This window comes from Chiloscyllium plagiosum, unplaced genomic scaffold, assembly GCF_037043375.1.
Source record: "Chiloscyllium plagiosum isolate Xiang-an unplaced genomic scaffold, Cpla_swu_hap1 HiC_scaffold_28, whole genome shotgun sequence".
Taxonomy (NCBI): Eukaryota; Metazoa; Chordata; class Chondrichthyes; order Orectolobiformes; family Hemiscylliidae; genus Chiloscyllium; species Chiloscyllium plagiosum.
The window spans coordinates 22,848,746-22,871,350 of NW_028270166.1; the positions used below are offsets into that span (position 1 = coordinate 22,848,746).

The following is a 22,605-nucleotide window of genomic DNA, read 5'->3' on the forward strand; positions in this document are numbered from 1 at the left end:
AGCCTAGCAGGGATAAGCTGCAGTGACTGGGTCTCTGGCACGAGGTCCGGCTCTGAGGCTCAGAAGGGAAAGGGGGGGAGGAGGAGAGCGCTAGTTATAGGAGACTCTATAGTTAGAGGGACAGACAGGCGGTTCTGTGGACATGGGCGAGACTCTCGGTTGGTTTGTTGCCTCCTCGGTGCCAGGGTCCAAGACGTCTCGGACCGTGTCTTCAGAATACTTAAGGGGGAGGGTGTGCAGCCAGAAGTCATGGTGCACATTGGCACCAACGACATACGTAGGAAGAGGGGTGGGGAGGTCATTCAGGAGCTCAGGGAGTTAGGCTGGAAGCTAAAAGCTAGGAAGGACAGAGTCGTCATCTCTGGGTTGTTGCCGGTGCCACGTGACAGTGAGGCAAGGAATAGGGAGAGAGTGCAGTTGAACACGTGGTGGCAAGGATGGTGTAGGAGGGAGGGCTTCAGCTATTTGGACAATTGGACTGCATTCTGGGGAAGGTGGGACCTGTACAAGCAGGACGGGTTGCACCTGAACCAGAAGGGCACCAATATCCTGCGAGGTAGGTTTGCTAGCACTCTTTGGGGGGGGGTTTAAACTAATTTGGCAAGGGGATGGGATCCAGACTTGTAGTCCAGCAAGTAGGTTAGCTGTTTTTCAGGATGTCCAAGAATGTATGGAGTTTGTGGAGAAGGTAGCACTGACAGGGAATACTTGCGGACACAGAGATGGGTTCAAGTGTGTATACTTCAACGCAAGGAGTATCAGAAATAAGGTGGGTGAACTTAAGGTGTGGATTGGTACTTGGGACTACGATGTTGTGGCCATCACGGAAACGTGGATAGAAGAGGGACAGGAATGGTTGTTGGAGGTTCCTAGTTACAGATGTTTCAGTAAAATTAGGGGGGGTGGTAAAAAAGGAGGGGGGGTGGCGTTGCTAATTAGAAATGGTATAATGGCTGCAGAAAGGCAGTTCGAGGGGGATCTGCCTTTGGCGGTAGTATGGACTGAAGTCAGAAATAGGAAAGGAGCAGTCACCTTGTTGGGTGTTTACTATAGGCCCCCCAATTGCAGCAGAGATGTGGAGAAACAGATTAGGAAACAGATTTTGTAAAGGTGCAGAAGCCACAGGGTGGTAGTCATGGGCGATTTCAACTTCCCAAATATTGATTGGAAACTCTTTATATCAAGTAGATTGGATGGGGCGGTGTTTGTGCAGTGTGTCCAGGAAGCTTTTCTAACTCAGTATGTAGATTGTCCGACCAGAGGGGAGGCCATATTGGATTTGGTACTCGGTAACGAACCAGGACAAGTGATGGGCTTGTTAGTGGGTGAGCATTTTGGTGATGGTGACCACAATTTTGTGACTTTCACCTTGGTTATGGTGAGAGATAGGTGCGTGCAACAGGTAGGTTTTACAATTGGGAGGTTGTGTACTGAGTTTTACAAGAGGGAGATTGTGTACTGAGTCGGAAGAGATAGGAGAGGTCTTGAATGAGTACTTTTCTTCAGTATTTACAAATGAGAGGGACTGTATTGTTGAAGAGGAGGGTATGAAATGGACTGGTAAGCTAGAGGAGATACTTGTTAGGAAGGAAGATGTGTTGGGCATTTTGAAAAACTTGAGGACAGACAAGTCCCCCGAGCCTGACAGGATATATCCTAGGATCATGTGGGAAGCAAGAGAGGAAATTGCAGAGCCATTGGCAATGATCTTTTCGTCTTCACTGTCAACGGGGGTGGTACCAGGGGACTGGAGAGTGGTGAATGTTGTGCCCCTGTTCAAAAAAGGGAATAGGGTAAACCCCGGGAATTACAGGCCAGTTAGTCTTACTTCGGTGGTAGGCAAAGTAATGGAAAGGGTACTGAGGGATAGGATTTATGAGTATCTGGAAAGACACTGCTTGATTAGGGACAGCCAGCATGGATTTGTGAGGGGTAGGTCTTGCCTTACAAGTCTTATTGAATTCTTTGAGGAGGTGACCAAGCATGTGGATGACGGTAGAGCAGTGGATGTAGAGTACATGGATTTTAGTAAGGCATTTGATAAGGTTCCCCATAGTAGGCTTAAGTCAGGAGGCATGGGATAGTGGGAAATTTGGCCAGTTGGATAGGGAACTGGCTAACCGGTCGAAGGCAGAGAGTGGTGGTAGATGGTAAATATTCAGCCTGGAGCCCAGTTACAAGTGGAGTTCCGCAGGGATCAGTTCTGGGTCCTCTGCTGTTTGGAATTTTTATTAATGACTTGGAAGAGGGAGTCGAAGGGTGGGTCAGTAAATTTGCAGATGATGCGAAGATTGGTGGAGTTGTGGATAGTGAGGAGGGCTGTTGTCGGCTGCAAAGGGACTTAGATATGATGCAGAGCTGGGCTAAGGAGTGGCAGATGGAGTTCATTTTGGAAGGACAAATAAGAATGCAGAATACAGGGTTAACGGCAGGGTTCTTAGTAAGGTGGAAGAGCAGAGGGATCTTGGCGTCTATATTCATAGCTCTTTGAAAGTTGCCACTCAGGTGGATAGTGCTTGCAAGAAGACCTATGGTGTATTAGCGTTCATTAGCAGAGGGATTGAATTCAAGAGTCGTGAGGTGATGTTGCAGCTGTACAGGATCTTGGTAAGGCCACATTTGGAGTACTGTGTGCAGTTCTGGTCGCCTCACTTTAGGAAAGATGTGGAAGCTTTGGAGAGGGTGCAGAGGAGATTTACCAGGATGTTGCCTGGAATGGAGAATAGGTTGTACGAGGATAGGTTGAGAGTGCTAGGCCTTTTCTCATTGGAACGGCGAAGGATGAGGGGTGACTTGATAGAGGTTTATAAGATGATCAGGGGAATAGATAGAGTAGACAGTCAGAGACTTTTTCCCCGGGTACAACAGAGTGTTACAAGGGAACATAAATTTAAGGTGAAGGGTGGAAGGTATGGGGGGGTTGTCAGGGGTAGGTTCTTTACCCAGAGAGTGGTGGGGGCATGGAATGCCCTGCCTGTGGGAGTGGCAGAGTCAGAATCATTGGTGACCTTTAAGCGGCAATTGGATAGGTACATGGATAGGTGTTTAAGCTAGGACAAATGTTCGGCACAACATTGTGGGCCGAAGGGCCTGTTCTGTGCTGTATTGTTCTATGTTCTATGAAAGCTAATAGAATATCATTGTTAATTGTGAGGGGATTTGAATATTAAAGTAGGCCCGGCTTTCAATTATACAGACATTGTTGAGGCCACGTCTTGAGTACTATACACAGTGATGGTCTCTTTATTGACAGAAGGATGTCCATGTGTTGGAAACAGTTCAGAGAAGGTTTGCAAGATTAATGCCTGGAGTGAGAGATATATAAGGAAATGTTGGACAGGCCAGGCTTGTATCCACGTGAGTTTTGAAGTGTAAAGGCAACTTGATTGAAACATATAAGATCCTGAGAGGACTTGCTAGGGTTAATATGAAAATAATGTTTCTGCTTCTTGTAGAATACAGAACTAGACCCCACTGCTTTAAAATAAAGGGGTCTTGTATTTAAAACAGAAATAAGTAGCAATACTTTCTCATAGAAAGTGACAATGGAACTCTTTTCCTTAAAAGGTGGTGGAAGAAGAGTCTTTTGTGTGTTTTAAGATCAGAGATAGATAGATACTTGATAAGCAAGAGGGTGATAGGTAACCAGGGATAGATGGGATATGTGGGGAGTAATCAGATCAGCTGTGATCTTATTGAATGGTGAAGCAGGTTTGAGGGACTTAGTCCTGCTCCTAATTCATATGTTCATATGTATATATGTTTTGTTATTGCTCAAACATATTTACAATATGTACATTTAACTCAATATTTTTATTATGTGTATATTATGTACATAAGTGTAAGAAATAGGAACAGTTCAAGCTGCACAACACATTAAAACCTGCTTCCCCATTCAATAGATTCATGCCGGATTTCTATGTCAACTTTGCTTTTCTGTGCTATCCTCATATCCTTTGATTCCCTGAATACACAAAAATCTATCATTCTCAGTCTGGACTATATTCAATGAATACTCATAGCTGTTTGGGAGAGAAATTCAGAAAAATTCATAACTTTCAATATGAAGAACTTTCTCATTCAATCCGAAATGACCTTTTACCCTGAGACTATGAAACCCAATTCTGGACTGCCCAGCAGGCAGCACCATCTCTCAGCATCTATCTTTCAAGCCCCTGATTAGGTCACATCACACTCTTCTCAACTTCTGAGAATATAGGCTGAACCCATCTTCCACATTGTATACTTTTCTCCAACATTTAAATCTGTCCTTCACTTCACCACTTGCCCTCTTTGTCTCTAACACAATAACACTCAAGAACTGTTGGTCCTTCAATTCTAGTGTATTAAAAGTGATATATATGTTGTTGAGAGGAATGCCTTTCTAGTGTTTGTACCATTTAAAAGCCAGGGAAAGTATTTTTCTAGGTATGTGGAGGCTGGCTCTTTTCCCCTGATTACTGGGCGATAAGGAAGGTAGCATCAATCCTATTATTCACCTTGCATGCAGTGTGGACTGCAGTGATGTGAGGCATATGCTACAATCCTAATACTATTGCTACACTTCTTTATTCAAAAATCAATTAAAAGGAACAATCTGCAATTAAGCCTTTAGGGTTGTATATTTCTTTCCTTAAAGTTTTTTTTTTCAATTAATTCAGTAGATGTTACCAATTGTCCATCAAACAGTTCAGAGTCAAGAACATTGCTGTGGGCTTGGATTCTTACCCCAGACCGGGTAAGAATGACAAGTGTCCCTCCCCAAAGGACATTAAAGAACCAGATGGATTTTTATAACAATCAAAAACAACCATTAGACCAGATTATTGTTGAGATCAAATTTCAATATGATATCGGTGGAATTTGAACCCACATCTTCAGAATGTAGCCTGGGCTACCAGATTAAACATCTATTGACATACCTATTGCATTACTGCCTCTCTAAATTGTTTGTGTTTAAATAGCAGCAGCAGCCCTTTAACTGCTGTTGCTCTGCACTATCCTCCACCATCAACCTGACCTCTCTTTAAAAGTGTACAGCTGTGTGCTACATTTATAGTCAGAGATAGTTTATCACTGGATGAAGGATTCCTTAAATATGTCTGAAGCCAGCTTCCAAAAGTAATGCCAAACAAAGCTAACAGATCATAATCAAATGGCAACAAGTCTGGAAAGCTGGCATTCAAATTTCTTTTAGTTAGAATTGGATCGGATTGAAGTTACATTTTAGACCCTTGCAATTATTCCAAAATAGTCATTGTTTCTTTTGGTTCCACTTACCCTTTTGGTCTATATTCCTGTTCAATATTTACATATTACTCAAGTGGGCCCAGATTTGTTTGAACCAAACATTTCTGTTTTGTTTTAAATGCTAATCCCTCAAGCTTGATGATGGCTTTCACTTCATAGTTCTGCTATTCTTTACAAAGTGAATAGAGAGACTTCCATGCTGTAGCACCTTTTACATCTCAGTTTATCAATTCACATTTAATTTTTATCATGGAAACTATTGTCTCACTTCTTCAAAATTCCTGTTTATCATCAGAAACATTTGCTGTGCTCAAGATCAAACTTTGGAAGATGAATATATGTAATTTTGTGAATTAAAGTCGACATTGTTTCGCAAGAAATCAGCATTATTGCGTGTGAGATCCCAAATACTTTACAGAATTCATTAATTTCCATTACCAAAGATTATTAAGGCGAGGCCATTATATGATTTTACATGATGGAAAGTTTTGATTGAACTCATAAGTGAATGTTCAATTACAATTGAGACATTTGAACTTTTTAGTGTGATTTTCCATTTACACCTATATTGGACATGTGGAAGGCAAAATGTCAACCTTGCCCAGCCAATGGTGGCATCAAGGCTGTGTGGAGTTTGCACGTTCTCCCCGTGTCTGCGTGGGTTTCCTCCGGTTGCTCCGGTTTCCTCCCACATTCCAAAGATGTGCAGGTCAGGTGAATTGGATGTGCTAAATTGCCCGTAGTGTTAGGTATAGGGGTAAATGTAGGGGTATGGGTGGGTTGCGCTTTGGCGGGTCGGTGTGGATTTGTTGGGCCGAAGGGCCTGTTTCCACACTGTAATCTAATCTAATCAAAGGTGTAAAATTAGTTTTCTGGCCTTCAACATTAATAAACAAAAATTGAATTCTGAGATCCTGGGATTCTCCACTCCAGATCTAATACCTTCTCTCTCCTCTGCATTGGTTCTAGCATTGACCATAATGACTGCATCTTAGCTTTTCCTTTATAATGTTCTTTGTTGCAACCAAAGAGGAGTTGGCTACCCTCTTTTTAACCACCCTCTCAGTCAGTTCCAACAAATAGTTTAGTTTCCTGTTTAGTATGCAGTTATCACACTTCAATTAATATAATTAACTAGATCAGATGAAGGAGACAAATGCAAAGAATTCTTGAGAAATAGGAAGAGAAATGTTATTACCCCCATCTTGAAAAACCTAATTAAGATGCAACATCCAACAAACAAACAGCTAATGAGCATATAAAGTGGTGGGGATGTGTTCTATCAGGTATAAGCAAGAAGTTAAAGGCAATTGTGCTTTGAAGTTCTTAGAATTGTGTTAAATTCTGGAATTGTGAGAATGAGCTGAGTCCTGAATGTTTTTGTTATTAAATTATTTCTTCAGTAGTAGCAAAGCTTTCAGACAGCCTTGAGTTCTAGGTGAATGGTTGTTGTTTCAAGTTGCTTTTTTCACCAGGCACCCTCTTTGAGGTTAAGCGAGACAGTGTTTTCTAGTTCTTGTCCAGAAATCCATCTTACCTTGTCTTTGTCTTGCTGCTCAGAAGTGATTGTTGTGATTTGGTTCAGTGTGTACACTGAAGAAACATTTTGTACTCGCCAGTCTGGCTGTTATTCAATTGTCCTTGTCTGTATCCACATAGGCAGCAAGCACATCAACTTTTTTTTGTTTTATTTTTTTTCATGGGAAGTGTGTGTTGCTGGCATTTATTGCCCATCCCTAGGTTTCATTGACAATGTGTTGTTGTGGTCCATTTGGTGTAGGTAACCCATTAGGCTGTTAGGGAGGGAATTTCAGAGTTTTGACGAAGCAACATCAATGTCAATGTGTCAGGATTGTATATGGCTTTTCTGTCTCAGTTAGATTTCTTTCACTCCATGTGCTATTGATCACCAGACTCTATTCTGAACCAATGCTATGAGATATGACCAAATTCTGGAGCAATTTCTCCTGAAACTGCTCCCTTAAAGTCTCAGAACATCTCCAACTAACCTTCAAACAGAGATAACTGCAGGTAGATAAATCTCTGAGTCCATACAGGCTTGATCCTAAGGTCTTCAAATAAATGGCTAATGAGGTAGTAAATGTGTTGGTGTTAATTTTCCAAAAGTGATTAAATTCTGGAATGTTTCTATTAGAATGGAAACAGCAAATATTCCCTCTGGGGATGGAAGTATAAATCAGGAAATTTTCAGTCATTTAGCTTAATGTCTATCATGGCGTAAATGTTAGAATGTGTATTAAGGAGGTTATAACTGGGCACTTGGAAAAACTCAAGGTAATTTAGGAAGAGTCAGCATGATGTTGTGAAGGGGAAATCCTGTTCAACTGATTTATTAAAAATCTTTGATGAAATAACATGTGCTGTGAATAAAGACAGCCTGTTTATATACAAATCTGGATTTCTAGATGACATCTAACAAGATTCCAGAAAAAAGTTTATTGTACAAAATAAAAACTCATGGTGTGGGTGTAACGTAATAACAGGAACAGAAGGTTGGTTGGCTGACTGAAAACAGAAAGTATGCATAAATAAGCCTTTTTCAGATCAGCAGGATTGATGGGTGAATTCCCCAAGGGTCTGTGCTCAACCCTCAACTATTTTTACAACTTATATAAATGACTTAATAAAGGTGCAGAGGGATCACATAGTGTATCACTAAATAAGGCACAAAACTTTGGTATATAGATACCACACATGAAGGTAAATGAGATGCCTCACATAAAAGTGAGGAGATTAAGCTTCGGTTATACAAGACATTGATGAGAGCCCATCTCAAAGATTGTGCAGTTATGGACTCTTTCTTTAAGGAAGGATGTAAATGTATTGGAGGTGGTTCAGAGGAGATTTACTATATTGATACATGGAATGGATGGATTGGCTTATAGGTGGTATGGTGGACAGTGGTTAGCACTACTGCGTCAAAGTGCTAGGGACCCTTGTACAATTCCACCCTGGGGTGACTGTCTGCGTGGAGTTTGCACATTCTTCCTGTGTCTATGTGGGTTTCCTCTCACATTCCAAAGATGTGCAGGTTAGGTGGATCAGCCATGTTAAATGTAGGTTTACAAGGATTGGGTGGGAAGATGTTTGGAGAGTCAGTGTGGACGTGATGGGCTGAATGTTCTGCTTCCATTCTATAGGCATTCTATGAAAGATTGAGTAAACATAGTTTGTTTTCACTGGAGAGTCAGCAGTTGAAGTATATAAGATCCTGAATGGTCTTGACAAGGTGAACATAGACAGAATATTTCCTCCTATAAGTGTAGAACTATGGGGTTACCCTGTTAGAACAGAGAAGAGAGAAAACCTTTCTGTTAGAGGTTTATATGTCTTTGGAACTCTCTGCCTCAAAGGCAGTAGAAGTGGGGTCATTGAATGTTTTTAAGGTGGAAATACCTAGATGCTTATTAGGGCAACAGAACTGAAGGTTAGCGAGGGTAGATGGGAATGTGGAGTTCAGAAGAGAAACAGATCAATCATAATTTTATCGGATGGAGGAACAGGCTTGAGGGACCAAATAGCCAACCACTGCTTTTGATTCATATATTCGTAATTGTTGCAGATACATTTGCTCAGCCTCACTCTACACAACATCCCACATACCGCAGAGCAGAGTCAGATGCACATGACATGTGCTATCAAACCTTAGCCTAAATTATTTATTCTATTTAGATATAATTTTTAGTCGTAATTTTTGAAAGCATATTTGGTACATGACTTTCACATAACAACAGTGAACAGATTTTTAAAACATTTACTGCATCAAGATTCCACAACAAGTGTTGAAGGTAAAATCCTTTGGCTGTCTACACCAAGTCCCTGAGTTTAACATGTTCTTTACACTGCACTCTTTTCACCACACTCACTGTGAAACACAACAAGTAGACAATCAAACCAGCTCACTCAAAATCTACTCCCCAATCCATGGCAGCAGACCTTCTCTCCTCACCCTTGGCTTTTGCAACCAGACTTAGCTGATTACCCTCCCCTCCCAGCCTGGAGGCCACCTCTCCTGTTCCGACTGACTTAGCTATATCCTGGGTGCCCGCCACTTTGTTCTGTGGGAATGGTGTAGTTCCAGCTATGGCCATTGCTCCCTATGGCACTGCTGAGACCTAAGAGCTGCTGACCATCAGGTTGGCCAGTAACTCTCTGAAGAGGTCTTCTTCTTTTAATTAAAACAAAAGGTTCATCTCCAAAGATTAATGCTTACAGGGTGTTAATGGCCGTGGAGTACCTATTAGGTTTGTTTTGAGTTTGGGGGCTGCGTTCTCTGATGACTTTTCAGTGGTGCCCACCATCTGGAACCTTCTGTTCATGTGGAACACTGAGACAGGATTGCAACTGCTGTTCCTATTAAACAGTAAGTGTTTTCCATGTGTGATGCATTTCAAAGGGGAAGATGTATTGATTTTGGAATGCAGTTGAAGTCTGTTAATTGAGAAACTGTTTGGAAAATTAATGACTTCATTTGGCATTTCTATTAAAGAAATGCGCTTTTCCAGCAACACATTTTCAGCTCTGATCTCCAGCATCTGCAGTCCTCACTTTCTCCATTTCTATTAAACACAGCCTCTCCCTACTGAACTTGAAACAATGGTCATTTTATAACTCAAGAATTATTTTTCTGAGAAAAGAGTTTTCAGCAATAGGAAGGTTGAGGACAAGTTTAAATAGTGTTAAAAACAGACAGTGTGATATACTGAATTAGTTCTTGAGGTTTAATAGTGAGTTAGGGTGTCATACGCTTAACAGAACAAACTTCAAAATTACTAAACCCAGATTGAAAAGGTAAGAATGTTAGAAAAGGAGAAAGTTTAGCAGGCTAAAATGGTGAGTTTCATAAAGAAATGCAGGTCTGCTATAACCCAACACCAAAAGTGAGCACCATCGTTTGATAATATAATATTGTAAGGTATGTATATCACCATCGTTGCTGCACCAATATTGACAGCAGAAGCATAGGTAGATTACCAGCCTTCAGCACAAAGTGAAGAGGATTTAATTTAATCCTATCCACTCCCGGTGAACATATTCAATCCAAATTATATGCCTGAAGTCTACAAATGTCAACTACAGGGTACAAAAATGGGAATCTCACCATGGAATTCCCATGATTATTATAGTACAGCTGATCCCAGGAAACATTGGGGGCAGGGGTGGTACCACAAAGTCTTGATGAGTTTGTGCTGGGTGTCCACCAGCATAGGAAATTGAACTTCTGCCTCAAATTCACTTACTGCAAAGCATTCCCTGCTCCAATAAGCCACTTTATAAAACTTCAGTCCAATGACACTTTTAGGATTATATCTTGCAGTTACAGATTCATAAAGCAGTGGAAACCATCTTTCACTGTTTACTCTCTCAAGGTGCTTCCTAATTTTGACAGCTGCTACTAGAACTATTATTTTATTTTCCAGCCTTGATATGCAAGCCTTTCTTCACAACTATGAACCCTCATTTGTAAGATGAATCTTCAGCAAAACTGTATAAATGACACAACTGTATAAATGTGGTGTAATGTATGCACGAACTGAATAAAATTTCCTTGTGTGACTATCAAAGAACTCTGGGTCCTATGAGGAATCATGACCTTTTTGATGGTCTCTTCATCTTGTATTCTTACATTATCTAGGGATAATTTTGAGGCTGTGCAATAGTGTACAATATGTGATAGTCAATTAGGAGCTCATAATTCACCTCCTCTGGTTTATCCTTTCATTGGATTCCATAGATTCAGAATAGGATGTATAGCCACATCTATATTACGTGGGTCACAATTGTAGGATTAAGAAGCGATTTGTTCTTGATGCTGAATCAGATATGTTCAGTTTATCAATAACATTTAAATCTGAATTTTACAGACATGATTGCTCGAAGAACAAAATGTGGCAAATCTACAGGTGAGGGAAAAGTTGGAAGTGGAAGGGAAACTTTGCGTTTAAGATCAAAAGGCACTGCAACAGTGGAAGAAGTTGTAAGTAACACTATCGATTTAATACAACAGCTGGGGCCTTTCTCCACAGAGCATTTAAATTTATAAAGTGCTTTTAACAGGCTAAATGGCTCAAGGCAGTTTACAGGAGAGAGAATCAAATAACATAAATAACCATCAATAATACTTAGCAAATTAACATTAAACCACATAAGGTAATGATATGACCAGCAGCCTTGGCTGAAGGATTAGGTTTTAATGAGTGTCTGAGTGAAAGGGAGAGAAAGGTTTAGGGAGAAATACCAGATTTAGAATCTAGACAGCTCAAAGAAAGAAAAACTAGTAAAACTTTCAAATGACATATACTGGTTGACCCATCTTTAACATTTCAAAATGAAAGTCAACTATGGCCACTGCATTCATTTGTGAGTATTACCAATTTTTTTTTTACTGGATTTTCCCTCTGGGGAAAGGTGTTGCACAAAAGGTCAGAATGGATGGAATACTGATAAAGTAGGCTTGAAGGAGGTTAAGTAGACAGTATATGTCCAAAGAAGGAGTTGAAAACAAGGATGGGGATTTTAAACTAAAAGCATTACCTGTCTACAAGCCATTGTAGATCAATGGAGATATGGCAAACAAGACTTGAAGCAAGTTAGGAAATATTCAATAGTGCTTTGGATGAGCTGAAGTTTAAAGAGGTTGCAAGGTGGGAGACAGGCCAGTTGAGGATTGGAAAATTCAAGTCGAGTGGTACTAAGGCACAGATAAAGGTTTGGACAGTGGGTGAACTAAGGCAGGGATACATTTGGCAATGTTGTAGAGATGAAAGTAGGTAATGCAGAGGATCTGGAGTCAAAAATCACTACAGGTATATTTAGGATACTTATATTGTGAACAGTTGGGTTTAACCTCACACCATGGCTGAAGCAAGGAGAGGGTCAGAGCTAAGGAATGGAGTTCATGGTAGTATCAGTAGGCCTTCTCAATATTTTGTTGGAAGAAATGTCCGCATGTCACCTAATATCAGATGTCAGGCAAACAGTACATCAAATTAAGAACAGAAGAGGAAATGAGAGAGGTGCTGGTACAGCAGAGTTGGGAGTCTTCAGTGTAAATATTAAATCTGGGATTATAGTTCAGGAAGATGTCATTAAGGCCTGCGTGTAGAAGAGAGATGTAAGGCATCTGTGGATTGATCATTGAAGAACTCCCAAAGTGCAGGGGTGAGAAGAAAAACCATTTGCCGTTACTTCTTTAGTTAGGGCTGGATAGGTACTTTGCAATTTTTGAGAAGATTGGTTGCTCAGGTTGAGGTTCCTTGTAAACAAACTTTCCAGCTCAGCAAGCAAACTTACAACCTGGATAGGTAAAATGGAATTAGGTGAAGGATTCCCAAAAATGGACAAATAAGCACTGTTTTTAGAGATAGACCGCATAGAAGTTTAGGTCTATTTTCTTTTTCTATTTTGAAATGAATAAACTGGGAAGAATAAACTCATGAAATTTTAGGACAATCTTCATGCAATTTCTTTTCAACAATGAAAAGTGCATGTTTTAATCCAGCCCTGACTGTAAAGATGTAGAAGGTGAGGGCTTTTCACGAGTATGAATCAGCAAAGATCAACTTTGCTAGACCTCCAAAAATAGGTTTCCACTTAGTTTAAGGAAACAAATTGTTGGCCTGGATTGAACCTGTTGGCAGAAGGTTGCCAAAAAAGGGACGGAAAATAATCTGTCATCATCCCTTAAAGGGTTGCAGACCGGAATGATTGATGTGGTATTTATGGTGCAATAGTTGCTTGCAAGGATTTTTTATTTGAGCTTGTACAGCCCTAAGGATCAAATGCATTGGATCAGAAATGAATGGATTTGTGGATCCGATGGAATGGCACAGCTTGCAAGCACCGAATCTATTATTTTCATATTTATATGCTCATTTTAATGGTGATATTTACAGCTTCAAAGAAACAGCAATTTCAGAAAATGTAGGGTGTGTTAAAGGTGAGGAGTGGTTCAGCAAACACTGGAATCTTAAAAGCCACTCAAACCCATCAATAGCCCTGAGTAAACTTAAAGGTGTAGGGAATTAAGAAGTAGCAGCAAAGATGCAGCCCTAGGCATAAACATGCATCTGTAGGTAAATAATCAGAGAATCCTGACAGTGTGGAAGCAGGCCATTTGGCCCATTGAGTCCACACCAACTCTGAAAAGAACATCCCATTCAGACCCACCCCACTTATCCTTGTATTTTCCATGACTATGTACACATACCTGGACACTATGAGCAATTTAGCATGGCCAATCCATCTAACTGTACACCTTTGGATTGTGGGAGTAAATCAGAGGAAACTCACACAGACATGGGGAAAATGTGCAAACTCTACACAGTCGCCCAAGGTTAGAACTGAACCCAGCCCCCTGTGAGGCAGCAGCACTAACCACTGAGCCATTGTGCCACATAAGCAAAGGTATTATGGGATATGGACCAAAAGCAGGTATATGGAGTTAGGTCACAGATCAGCATGGTCTCATTGATTGGTGGAACAGGCTTGAAGGGCTGAATGGGTTACTCCTATTCCTATGGTAAAAACAATGACTGCAGATGCTGGAAACCAGATTCTGGATCAATGGTGCTGGAAGAGCACAGCAGTTCAGGCAGCATCCGAGTAGCTTCAGCAAAATCTGTTCCGATGTAAAAGGCCTTTGGTGGCAAAATGTGCATGCATTTTTTCAGAGATCAGAGCTCCCATTGTGAGGAACATTTTTAAATTATGGAGTATAATCCAGAAGATGAGCAGAAAATGTTTTAACACCTTCAAATGTCACCATTGGATGCTGTATTTTAATCCATCTCCATTTTAAATGAAGTGATTTGACCAGCAAAGGATAAATTAACTCTTACATTGACAGCTATTGGTAGCATTATTATACATTTCAATACTATTTTCCATTGAAGAAAGTGCCATAGAACAGTCGAAAATGTTTTTAAAAAATCTCCTTAGTCTCCAATGTCATGTTTTATGCTGTGATTTAATTCAGTCCACAGTGATAAAATGTAAGCAATTACTTTTGAAATCTTGAAAATTATCACCACAACTGTCCCTCTCCATTGACTTTCAAACACTCTGCTTTTAAATAGAAATGAGACACTTTATGCTTTGTTATTTTTAGGCAATTTAGCAGGAAGCTTCTGTTCTGACATTATGTAGCCATTGTAAGTCCTTGAATTAGGTTTCAAAATCAGTAAATGCCTTGAGCTCAGCATGTGGTCTATTAGTTCAGCAATGACTGACACCTTATAGAAGCTGGAATAACAGAATATGTCTTTAATTAGATTTCTTGTTCAGAAACAAAATTGAAATTGTCATTTATCACATTAGAATAGCTTTGTTTCTTTCTATTATCACTGTTGGAATCTGGTCACTGCCTTCTAAACTGCTTGCCTCAGTACCCAAAGTCCTTGCATGCTCCATTATGAATTCAAACTTTGTACGAAAAGATGAAGATCTCAGGAAAAGCCACATACTCTGGTTTGGAGCAACTTGAAATTTTCCGAACTGTTGTGGTTTTGAAGGGAATCTGTTCACAATTTTGATTTTGAAAAGGATCAAAATTTCCATTTCTTTAGCCAACAGAGTTTGAAGAACGAGCAACTAAGAAGGTGGATGACTTGTTGGAAAACTATATGGGTATCAGAGATACAGAATTAGGTGAGTCTTCTACTAAATACTTTTCTGGCTACTTAAGACTGACTATTTGTATTATGGGAGAAAGTGAGGGCTGCAGATGCTGGAGATCAGAGCTGAAAATGTGTTGCTTGAAAAGCGCAGCAGGTCAGGCAGCATTCAAGGAACAGGAGAATCGACGTTTCGGGCATAAGCCCTTCTTCAGGAATCAGTGTATTTGTATTATGGACTCCCACTTAGAAAAGACTTATTTAAAGTCAAAAGAAAGTAACATTCGCAAACATTGACCTGGATTGCAATATTTCCTCTCTATTCCCATTCCCAGATTGCTGACAGGATACAGATTTCTTTGCTGGTAAATAACTCGAAAGCAATCAAAATTGTTATTCAAATCCAATCATAGCAAAAATGTAACTAATATTGGATATTGTTCTCAACGTAACAAAATTGAGTCTATTTGCCAAGCACAACCATTTGACCAGCCAAATATGTAATACAGTCAAATATGTAATACAGTAAACTTGTTTTAACCAACACCTTATCAAGTCTGACTGTTGATAAACTGACAAAAATGATATACCTTAAATACTGCAAACTACTGTGATGTCTGAGTATATATGCTGTAAGTGTAGCAGTGAAGTGTATACCTCACATTGCGTTTCTATTATTTAGTGTGTGATTTCACATTGATTTTAGGAGGTGTGTTGATGTTTTTACATAGACTTTTCTGAGGGCTGTTGTTGTCTCAAAGCTTCACTTGGTCAGAGTTTGCTGTGGTTATGCGTACCTCTTGATTATCCAGACTATTTGATCAACTGACACACTCCTAGTTCCATAGGAGCTGGTTAATAAGAAGTTTGCTGTAGTGCTTTTCACTATTCAAGTTCTATAAATACTGTTGCAATCCCCATAAAGAACAAAAATCTTTAAAAGGGAATTAGAACTTCCATGGAAAAACTCAAAGCATCACATTAGATCTCAAGTTTTAGGATTTTGTAACGAACTAAAACCAAGCTTGACTAAACACTGTTTGCTCGGCAACTAATATTCTAAGATCATCCCATTTAATATTTAAAATTGTTTAAGATCTCCTTTCATAGTTTACATTACTCTTAAGTAGGTGCTCTATTCTCCTTGAACCAACTCAAAATGATTCTTGGTTCCTTTTCTCATTTGCATCTGTATAATATCTAACCTCTCAACTGATTTTGTGATGTGTGTTACCCTAGAGAACACTGCCACTAGTCAAATATAGGCAAAGCTTCCAACTTCATGAAAATGCTCTTTACTGTGGTCTCTTGCACACTCTTCTCCTTTATCTCTTCGAAGTAAACATGACCTCCTATTCACATTTTGCACAGAGAACAATAGAGACCTGTAGATTCCAAATTTCTCTCCTCTCCCTTTCTCTCAGTTGCTTGACTATATCTGTGATTATGTAAATTTAAAACATGATCCTACATTGGATGGATTCCTATGGACACTGCTCCTCTCGAAATCCATCTCCAGAGCAAAGTTAATTACATGGGCCTTGTTTCCAAGTGATAATGCTAACTAGTTTTTGGGTAGACTCTAAACTTTATTTTCTCCTAGAATTAAAAAGACAGTTTACAGTATAAACATGTGTAATATCCATGGGATTTGGAGACTAACAATCTATTTAGCATCAGGATAGTTGCTTGGATTATTGTTTACATGTGTGAATATTTTGCATTTTCTTCCCAGTGAAAGAAACTGAACTCCCTTTAATCTTTAACAAGCATTTGATGGGTGGCATAGTGGCTCTGTGGTTAACACTGCTGCCTCACAGCACCGGGGACCCAAATCCTGCCTTGGCTGACTGCGTGGAGTTTGCACATTCTCCCTGTATATGTGTGGGTTCCCTCCCACAATCCAAAGATGTGCTGGTTAAGTGAATTGGCCATTCTAAATTACCCATAGTGTTAGGTGCAATAGTCGGAGGGAAATGGGTCTGGGTGGGTTACTCTTCAGAGGAATGGTGTAGACTTGTTGGGCTGAATGGCCTGTTTCCACACTGTAGATAATCTAATTTGTGGCCACATGAATTCAGAATATGTCACGTGACCCTCTTCATTCCTTGGCTTTTCCCGAAGTTTAAAGGACAATTCCATAACAGAAAATAAATCTTGAACTGCATGTTTATAATAATGTAAACCATATGTCAGAGAATCAGCAAGATTGTCCTTTGTTCATTCTTTGTGTATGGTAGAAGTCAAAGATGCACCATACTTCTCATTATCTTTAAAGAGGCCAATGAGCTTTCCAGATCATTCTCATTTTTTTCCTTTTTCCAGCACTTAATTAGAAACAAATACTTTCTTTTCACAAAATGATTGAAGTAATAGAATAATGCTCTTCCTTTGTAATGCTGACATTCAACAGAGCATGTGTATTAGCTCTTAATGAGATGACTGCCCTTTTGCTACTAAAATTGGGGTCAAATGTCCAATTAAGACAGATGGGAAATAGAACTCCTCATCATGACAGCTTTTGATAATAGTTCTACTGAGTGTAGATTTGAGAAAATCAGCTTAACAGTCTGATTCCAGTTGTAATTCTTGAGCATATTATCAAATGGTTGAAGAAAGTTAGATTTTTGAAGCCTAATATTAAACAGGCACAAGTTAATTCCGTTGAGCTCAGCTTTTTCAAATTCTGTTGCTTTCCTCGGACAAGCCAACAATCTGACGATTAGGTACACTTTTCTATGAGGTAAAAACAATGACTGCAGATGCTGGAAACCAGATTCTGGATCAGTGGTGCTGGAAGAGCACAGCAATTCAGGCAGCATCCGACGAGCAGCAAAATCGACGTTTCGGGCAAAAACCCGTCATCAGGATGAAGGGCCTTTGCCCGAAACGTCGATTTTTGCTGCTCGTCAGATGCTGCCTGAATTGCTGTGCTCTTCCAGCACCACTGATCCAGACACTTTTCTATGAGTATAGTTATAAAAAGTAAATGTTGTACGGATTTTTTAAAATCATAGAGTCATAGAGATGTACAGCATGGAAACAGACCCTTCGGTTCAACCTGTCCATGCCAACCAGATATCCCAAACCAATCTAGTCCCACTTGCCAGCACCCAGCCCATATCCCTCCAAACCCTTCCTTTTCATATACCCATCCAAATGCCTCTTAAATGTTGCAATTGTACCAGCCTCCACCACATCCTCTAGCAGCTCATTTAACACACGTACCACCCTCTGCATGAAAAAGTTGCCCCTTAGGTCTCTTTTATATCTTTCCCCTTTCACCCTAAACCTATGCCCTCTAGTTCTGAACTCCCTGACCCCGGGGAAAAGACTTTGTCTATTTATCCTATCCATGCCCCTCATAATTTTGTAAATTTCTATAAGGTCACTCCTCAGCCCCCGACGCTCCAGGGAAAACAGCCCCAGCCTGTTCAGCCTCTCCCTATGTCTCAGATCCTCCAACCCTGGCAACATCCTTGTAAATCTTTTCTGAACCCTTTTAAGTTTCACAACATCTTTCCGATAGGAAGAAGACCAGAATTGCATGCAATATTCCAACAGTGGCCTAACCAATGTCCTGTACAGCCGCAACATAACCTCCCAACTCCTGTACTCAATACTTTGACCAATAAAGGAAAGCATACCAAACGCCTTCTTCACTATCCTATCTACCTGAAACTCCACTTTCAAGGAACTATGAACCTGCACTTCAAGGTCTCTTTGTTCAGCAACATTCCCTAGGACCTTACCATTAAGTGTACAAGTCCTGCTAAGATTTGCTTTCTCAAAATGCAGCACCTTGCATTTATCTGAATTAAACTCCATCTGCCACATCTCAGCTCATAGGCCCATCTGGTCAAGATCCTGTTGTAATCTGAGATAACCCTCTTCGCTGTCCAGTACACCTCCAATTTTGGTGCCATCTGCAAACTTACTAACTGTACCTCTTATGCTTGCATCCAAATCATTTATGTAAATGACAAAAAGTAGAGGACCCAGCACAATCCTTGTGGCACTCCACTGGTCACAGGCCTCCAGTCTGAAAAACAACCCTCCACCACCACCCTCTGTCTTCTACTTTTGAGTCAGTTCTGTATCCAAATGGCTAGTTCCCCCTGTATTCCATGAGATCTAACCTTGCTAATCAGTCTCCCATGGGGAACCTTGTCAAACGCCTAACTGAAGTCCATATAGATCATGTCTACTGCTCTGCCCTCATCAATCCTTGCCTTTCCAAATACATGTACATCCTGTCTCTCAGGATTCCCTCCAACAACTTGCCCACCACTGAGGTCAGGCTCACCGGTCTATAGTTCCCTGGCTTGTCTTTACCGCCCTTCTTAAACAGTGGCACCACGTTTGCCAACCTCCAGTCTTCCGGTATCTCACCTGTGACTATCGATGATACAAATATCTCAGCAAGAGGCCCAGCAATCACTGCTCTAGCTTCCCACAGAGTTCTCGAGTACACTTGATCAGGTCCTGGGAATTTAATCACCTTTAACCGTTTCAAGACATCCAGCACTTCCTCTTCTGTAATCTGGACATTTTGCAAGATGTCACCATCTATTTCCCTACTGTCTATATCTTACATATCCTTTTCCACAGTGAATACTGATGCAAAATATTCATTTAGTATCTCCCCCATTTTCTGTGGCTCCACACAAAGGCCGCCTTGCTGATCTTTGAGGGGCCCTATTCTCTCCCTAGTTACCCCTTTGTCCGTAATACATTTATAAAAACCCTTTGGATTCTCCTAACATGTTATGACAGCCCTCTGGAACAGGTGGAACTTGAACTTCTAGCCTCAAGATACAGACAATATTACTGCACTACAAGAAGGCTAGTAAATGTTGTGCAAGTTATTAATTTTCTGTTAGACAACTGAAAAGAAAGAATTGCACGTCAGTCTGCAATTCTAACTATTTTCAAAGTAACCTGTTCAGTGATGTTATGACGTATCTCTGGAGTAGGTGGATCATGAATCCAGCCCTCATGGCTCACAGGTAGGGACATAACCACTGCACCACACGAGTCTCCATAAATGCTGTGCATTTACTTCTCTTAATTTTATTCACCCATCATTCATCATTGGCATTTAAAAGAAAGCAAAGGGCACCTATTTCATTTTTGTGCTTGTTGTTAGCTAAAACCATTGATCTTCTTAAGTCAATGGGCCTAAGTTCCTACTGAAGTCAATAATTCAACCTCCAGCCAGAATGTATTCTCCTCATTGACAAAATTATAATGACAGACTAGTTGCAATATCATTAAAGGCCCTATGTGAACATCATAGATCAAATAAAATTGAACAGTTTAGAACATGACTTGAGCCAAAACAATGATAGTTGGAAGGAACACAATTGAAGAAACCAAAGTGTTGATTGAAGTGGATGGAATCAAACTGAAACAAATAGAAAAGTGTGCTTAGTTGAGACAGAAGATGGCAAAAGTGATGCAGATGTTAAAAGGAGGATAAAATAGCCAGAAGTAATTTTGTGAAGGTGATGGATATGTTAACACAAGAGAACTCAAACTTGTAATGAGGAAATAACTCATTCAGGTGCTACAGTCTATCCCCTTTCTTGTCTGCCTCAGACACTTGGACAATAAATATCTATGGAAGAAAATAAAGGACTTTGAAATGTGGATGCTAGAGGTATACTAAATATTACATAAAGGGTAGACCTAATGAAAAATGAAGAGATACTTGAAATTGCAAGAGCAGTAGGAACTCAATAAGTAAAAAACTATAAAAGAAAGTCAATATTTTGACCATTTGATCAGAGCTGAAAAACTACAAAGGTCTCTTCTAGAGGACAAATTGGAGAGAGCAGAATGACGGGTCAAAATAGTAGAAGTTGGATGATGGATGTCGCAGAGCATTGCAAATGAGCTGCAGTAATGGATGAGGATGTCACAAGACAGATGAATGTTTTGTACCATATCAATAGATCCTCTGGCAGGAGTAACCACAGGCAGCAGCAGCTCCACAGTGATGGTGAAATGGTAACACATATCCCAATGCATTAATTCAGGGTTTGAGAGTCTGTGGCACAAGCAAAGTTTTTTAAATGGGAGGCTTTAATTTTCAGTGGGGAAAAGCAACTAGCCTGAGTCAGAAAGGTAGCAAATTCTTTGTATATATTCAAAACAGTTTTCTGAAGCAGTAAGTTCCAGAGCCAACCATATGACAGACTTTACCAGGTTTAAAATAGAACTAATGCTGCTTCATTATTTGTTTCTAACAAAAATGGAAATTTATCTGGCAATGATCATAATGTGATCAGTTTCAATGAATCAGTTTGCTTTGAAAAAGAGAAACTCAATGTGGTTACTAAGATTCTAGTGTTTGTTAAGGCCCAGTTTAATGGAATGAAACAGTTAGCTGGTCAAAACTATACTTCTGTGGGAAGATGTTCAGAATGAACTTAGCTTAATGCATGACCAATATATGCCTCTAAGGAAAGGTACTGCTGTAAAGGTGGCCCAAAAAATCAATTTGTAAGCAGCATTCCCTGCGACCCCTACATGAATGTGTAGTGACACAGCAACCCAAAAGGTACTGCTCTGACAGCTCACCTACTTCTGGATTAGTGGTGCTGGAAGAGCACAGCAGTTCAGGCAGCATCCAAGGAGCAGCAAAATCGACGTTTCGGGCAAAAGCCCACCTACTGTCTGCTTTTAGATACAATGCACCTGTACAAAAATATTTAACTTTACCATTTGCTGGAAAAGAGATGTAGTCACCCCACTTGGATATCAGATGGGAAGCTTTTGTCAAAGGAACCCTATTCAGATTGTGAGTTCTATCTGTTCTTAATGCTGTTCCATCTCCCAGACACACCATCAAAATCAACACTTGCCTTTCCCAACTCTGTTTGGCCACATAAATACATCACCACCAACATTGCCAATGGCCCAACTTCACATAGCATAGGCACACACATTTAGTTCAACAGGATACTGTCCAGTATAAAGGATGGTAAAGGAAAGAAAAACGAGTCCATTAGGTGTCTTTGTGTAAGGTTTTAAGTTGAGCCAATAGCTGTTTAAGATTAGAGCATCAGTAGTCACGAATATCCCAGTTATCCTTCTGGTTCTCACTGGAAAGAAGCATCTAGATAATCTGTATTGTTTCTGAGCACTCTTTCATTTTGAGAGGCAGACAGAGAGTGTCCTCAGCTTCTGTTCGGTGCTACATTCCCCTCATCTCTCTCTGCCAGAAGCAGCTCTTGAAGTTTAAGCTTGCTTGTGTATTCTTTCTCTGCTGAAAACTTCCTAATTATAAGCCGGTTCCACCTCCTACATGGGAATATTCTCAAAAAGTCTGTCAAAATAGGAGAAAAAAGATTTTTCACACCTTCCCAGAAGGCTTGTTGCTGGTTTAATTATCCTTATGGAAAAGATTAATTTCAGAAACAAAAGCAGAAAGTGATAGAAAATCTCGGCAGGCCTGGAAGCATCTGTAGAAAGAAATCAGAGTCAACGTTTAGGGTCCAGTGACCCATTCTTCAGAAGTCAATTTCAGATTAATTTCAGTTTAGACTGTCTCTTTCCTAAACCACATTGATTTCTAGAAACTCGACCAGCCTGAGTGGTCGATTTTTTAATCTACGTTTTGGTCTCCTTAACATCCATTTCAGTCCATCGAAGTTCTAGGTGGGAACTTGGATGATGACATGCAAAATCAATAATCTGTATTTTATTTCAATGT

The 22,605-nt window shown here is 40.1% G+C and overlaps 1 protein-coding gene across 2 annotated transcripts in view; it reads left to right on the forward strand.

Moving 5' to 3' along the window:
- The window catches only part of LOC122565097 (PDZ domain-containing protein GIPC3), an 88,156-nt gene that overhangs the window by 60,692 nt on the left and 4,859 nt on the right, over positions 1 to 22,605 (forward strand). For both annotated transcript variants that reach the window (XM_043720735.2, XM_043720736.2), the window contains exons 4-5: positions 11,136 to 11,248; positions 14,838 to 14,919. In XM_043720735.2, coding sequence (XP_043576670.2) covers positions 11,136 to 11,248; positions 14,838 to 14,919 — 195 coding nt within the window. The remainder of the gene's footprint in view (positions 1 to 11,135; positions 11,249 to 14,837; positions 14,920 to 22,605) is intronic.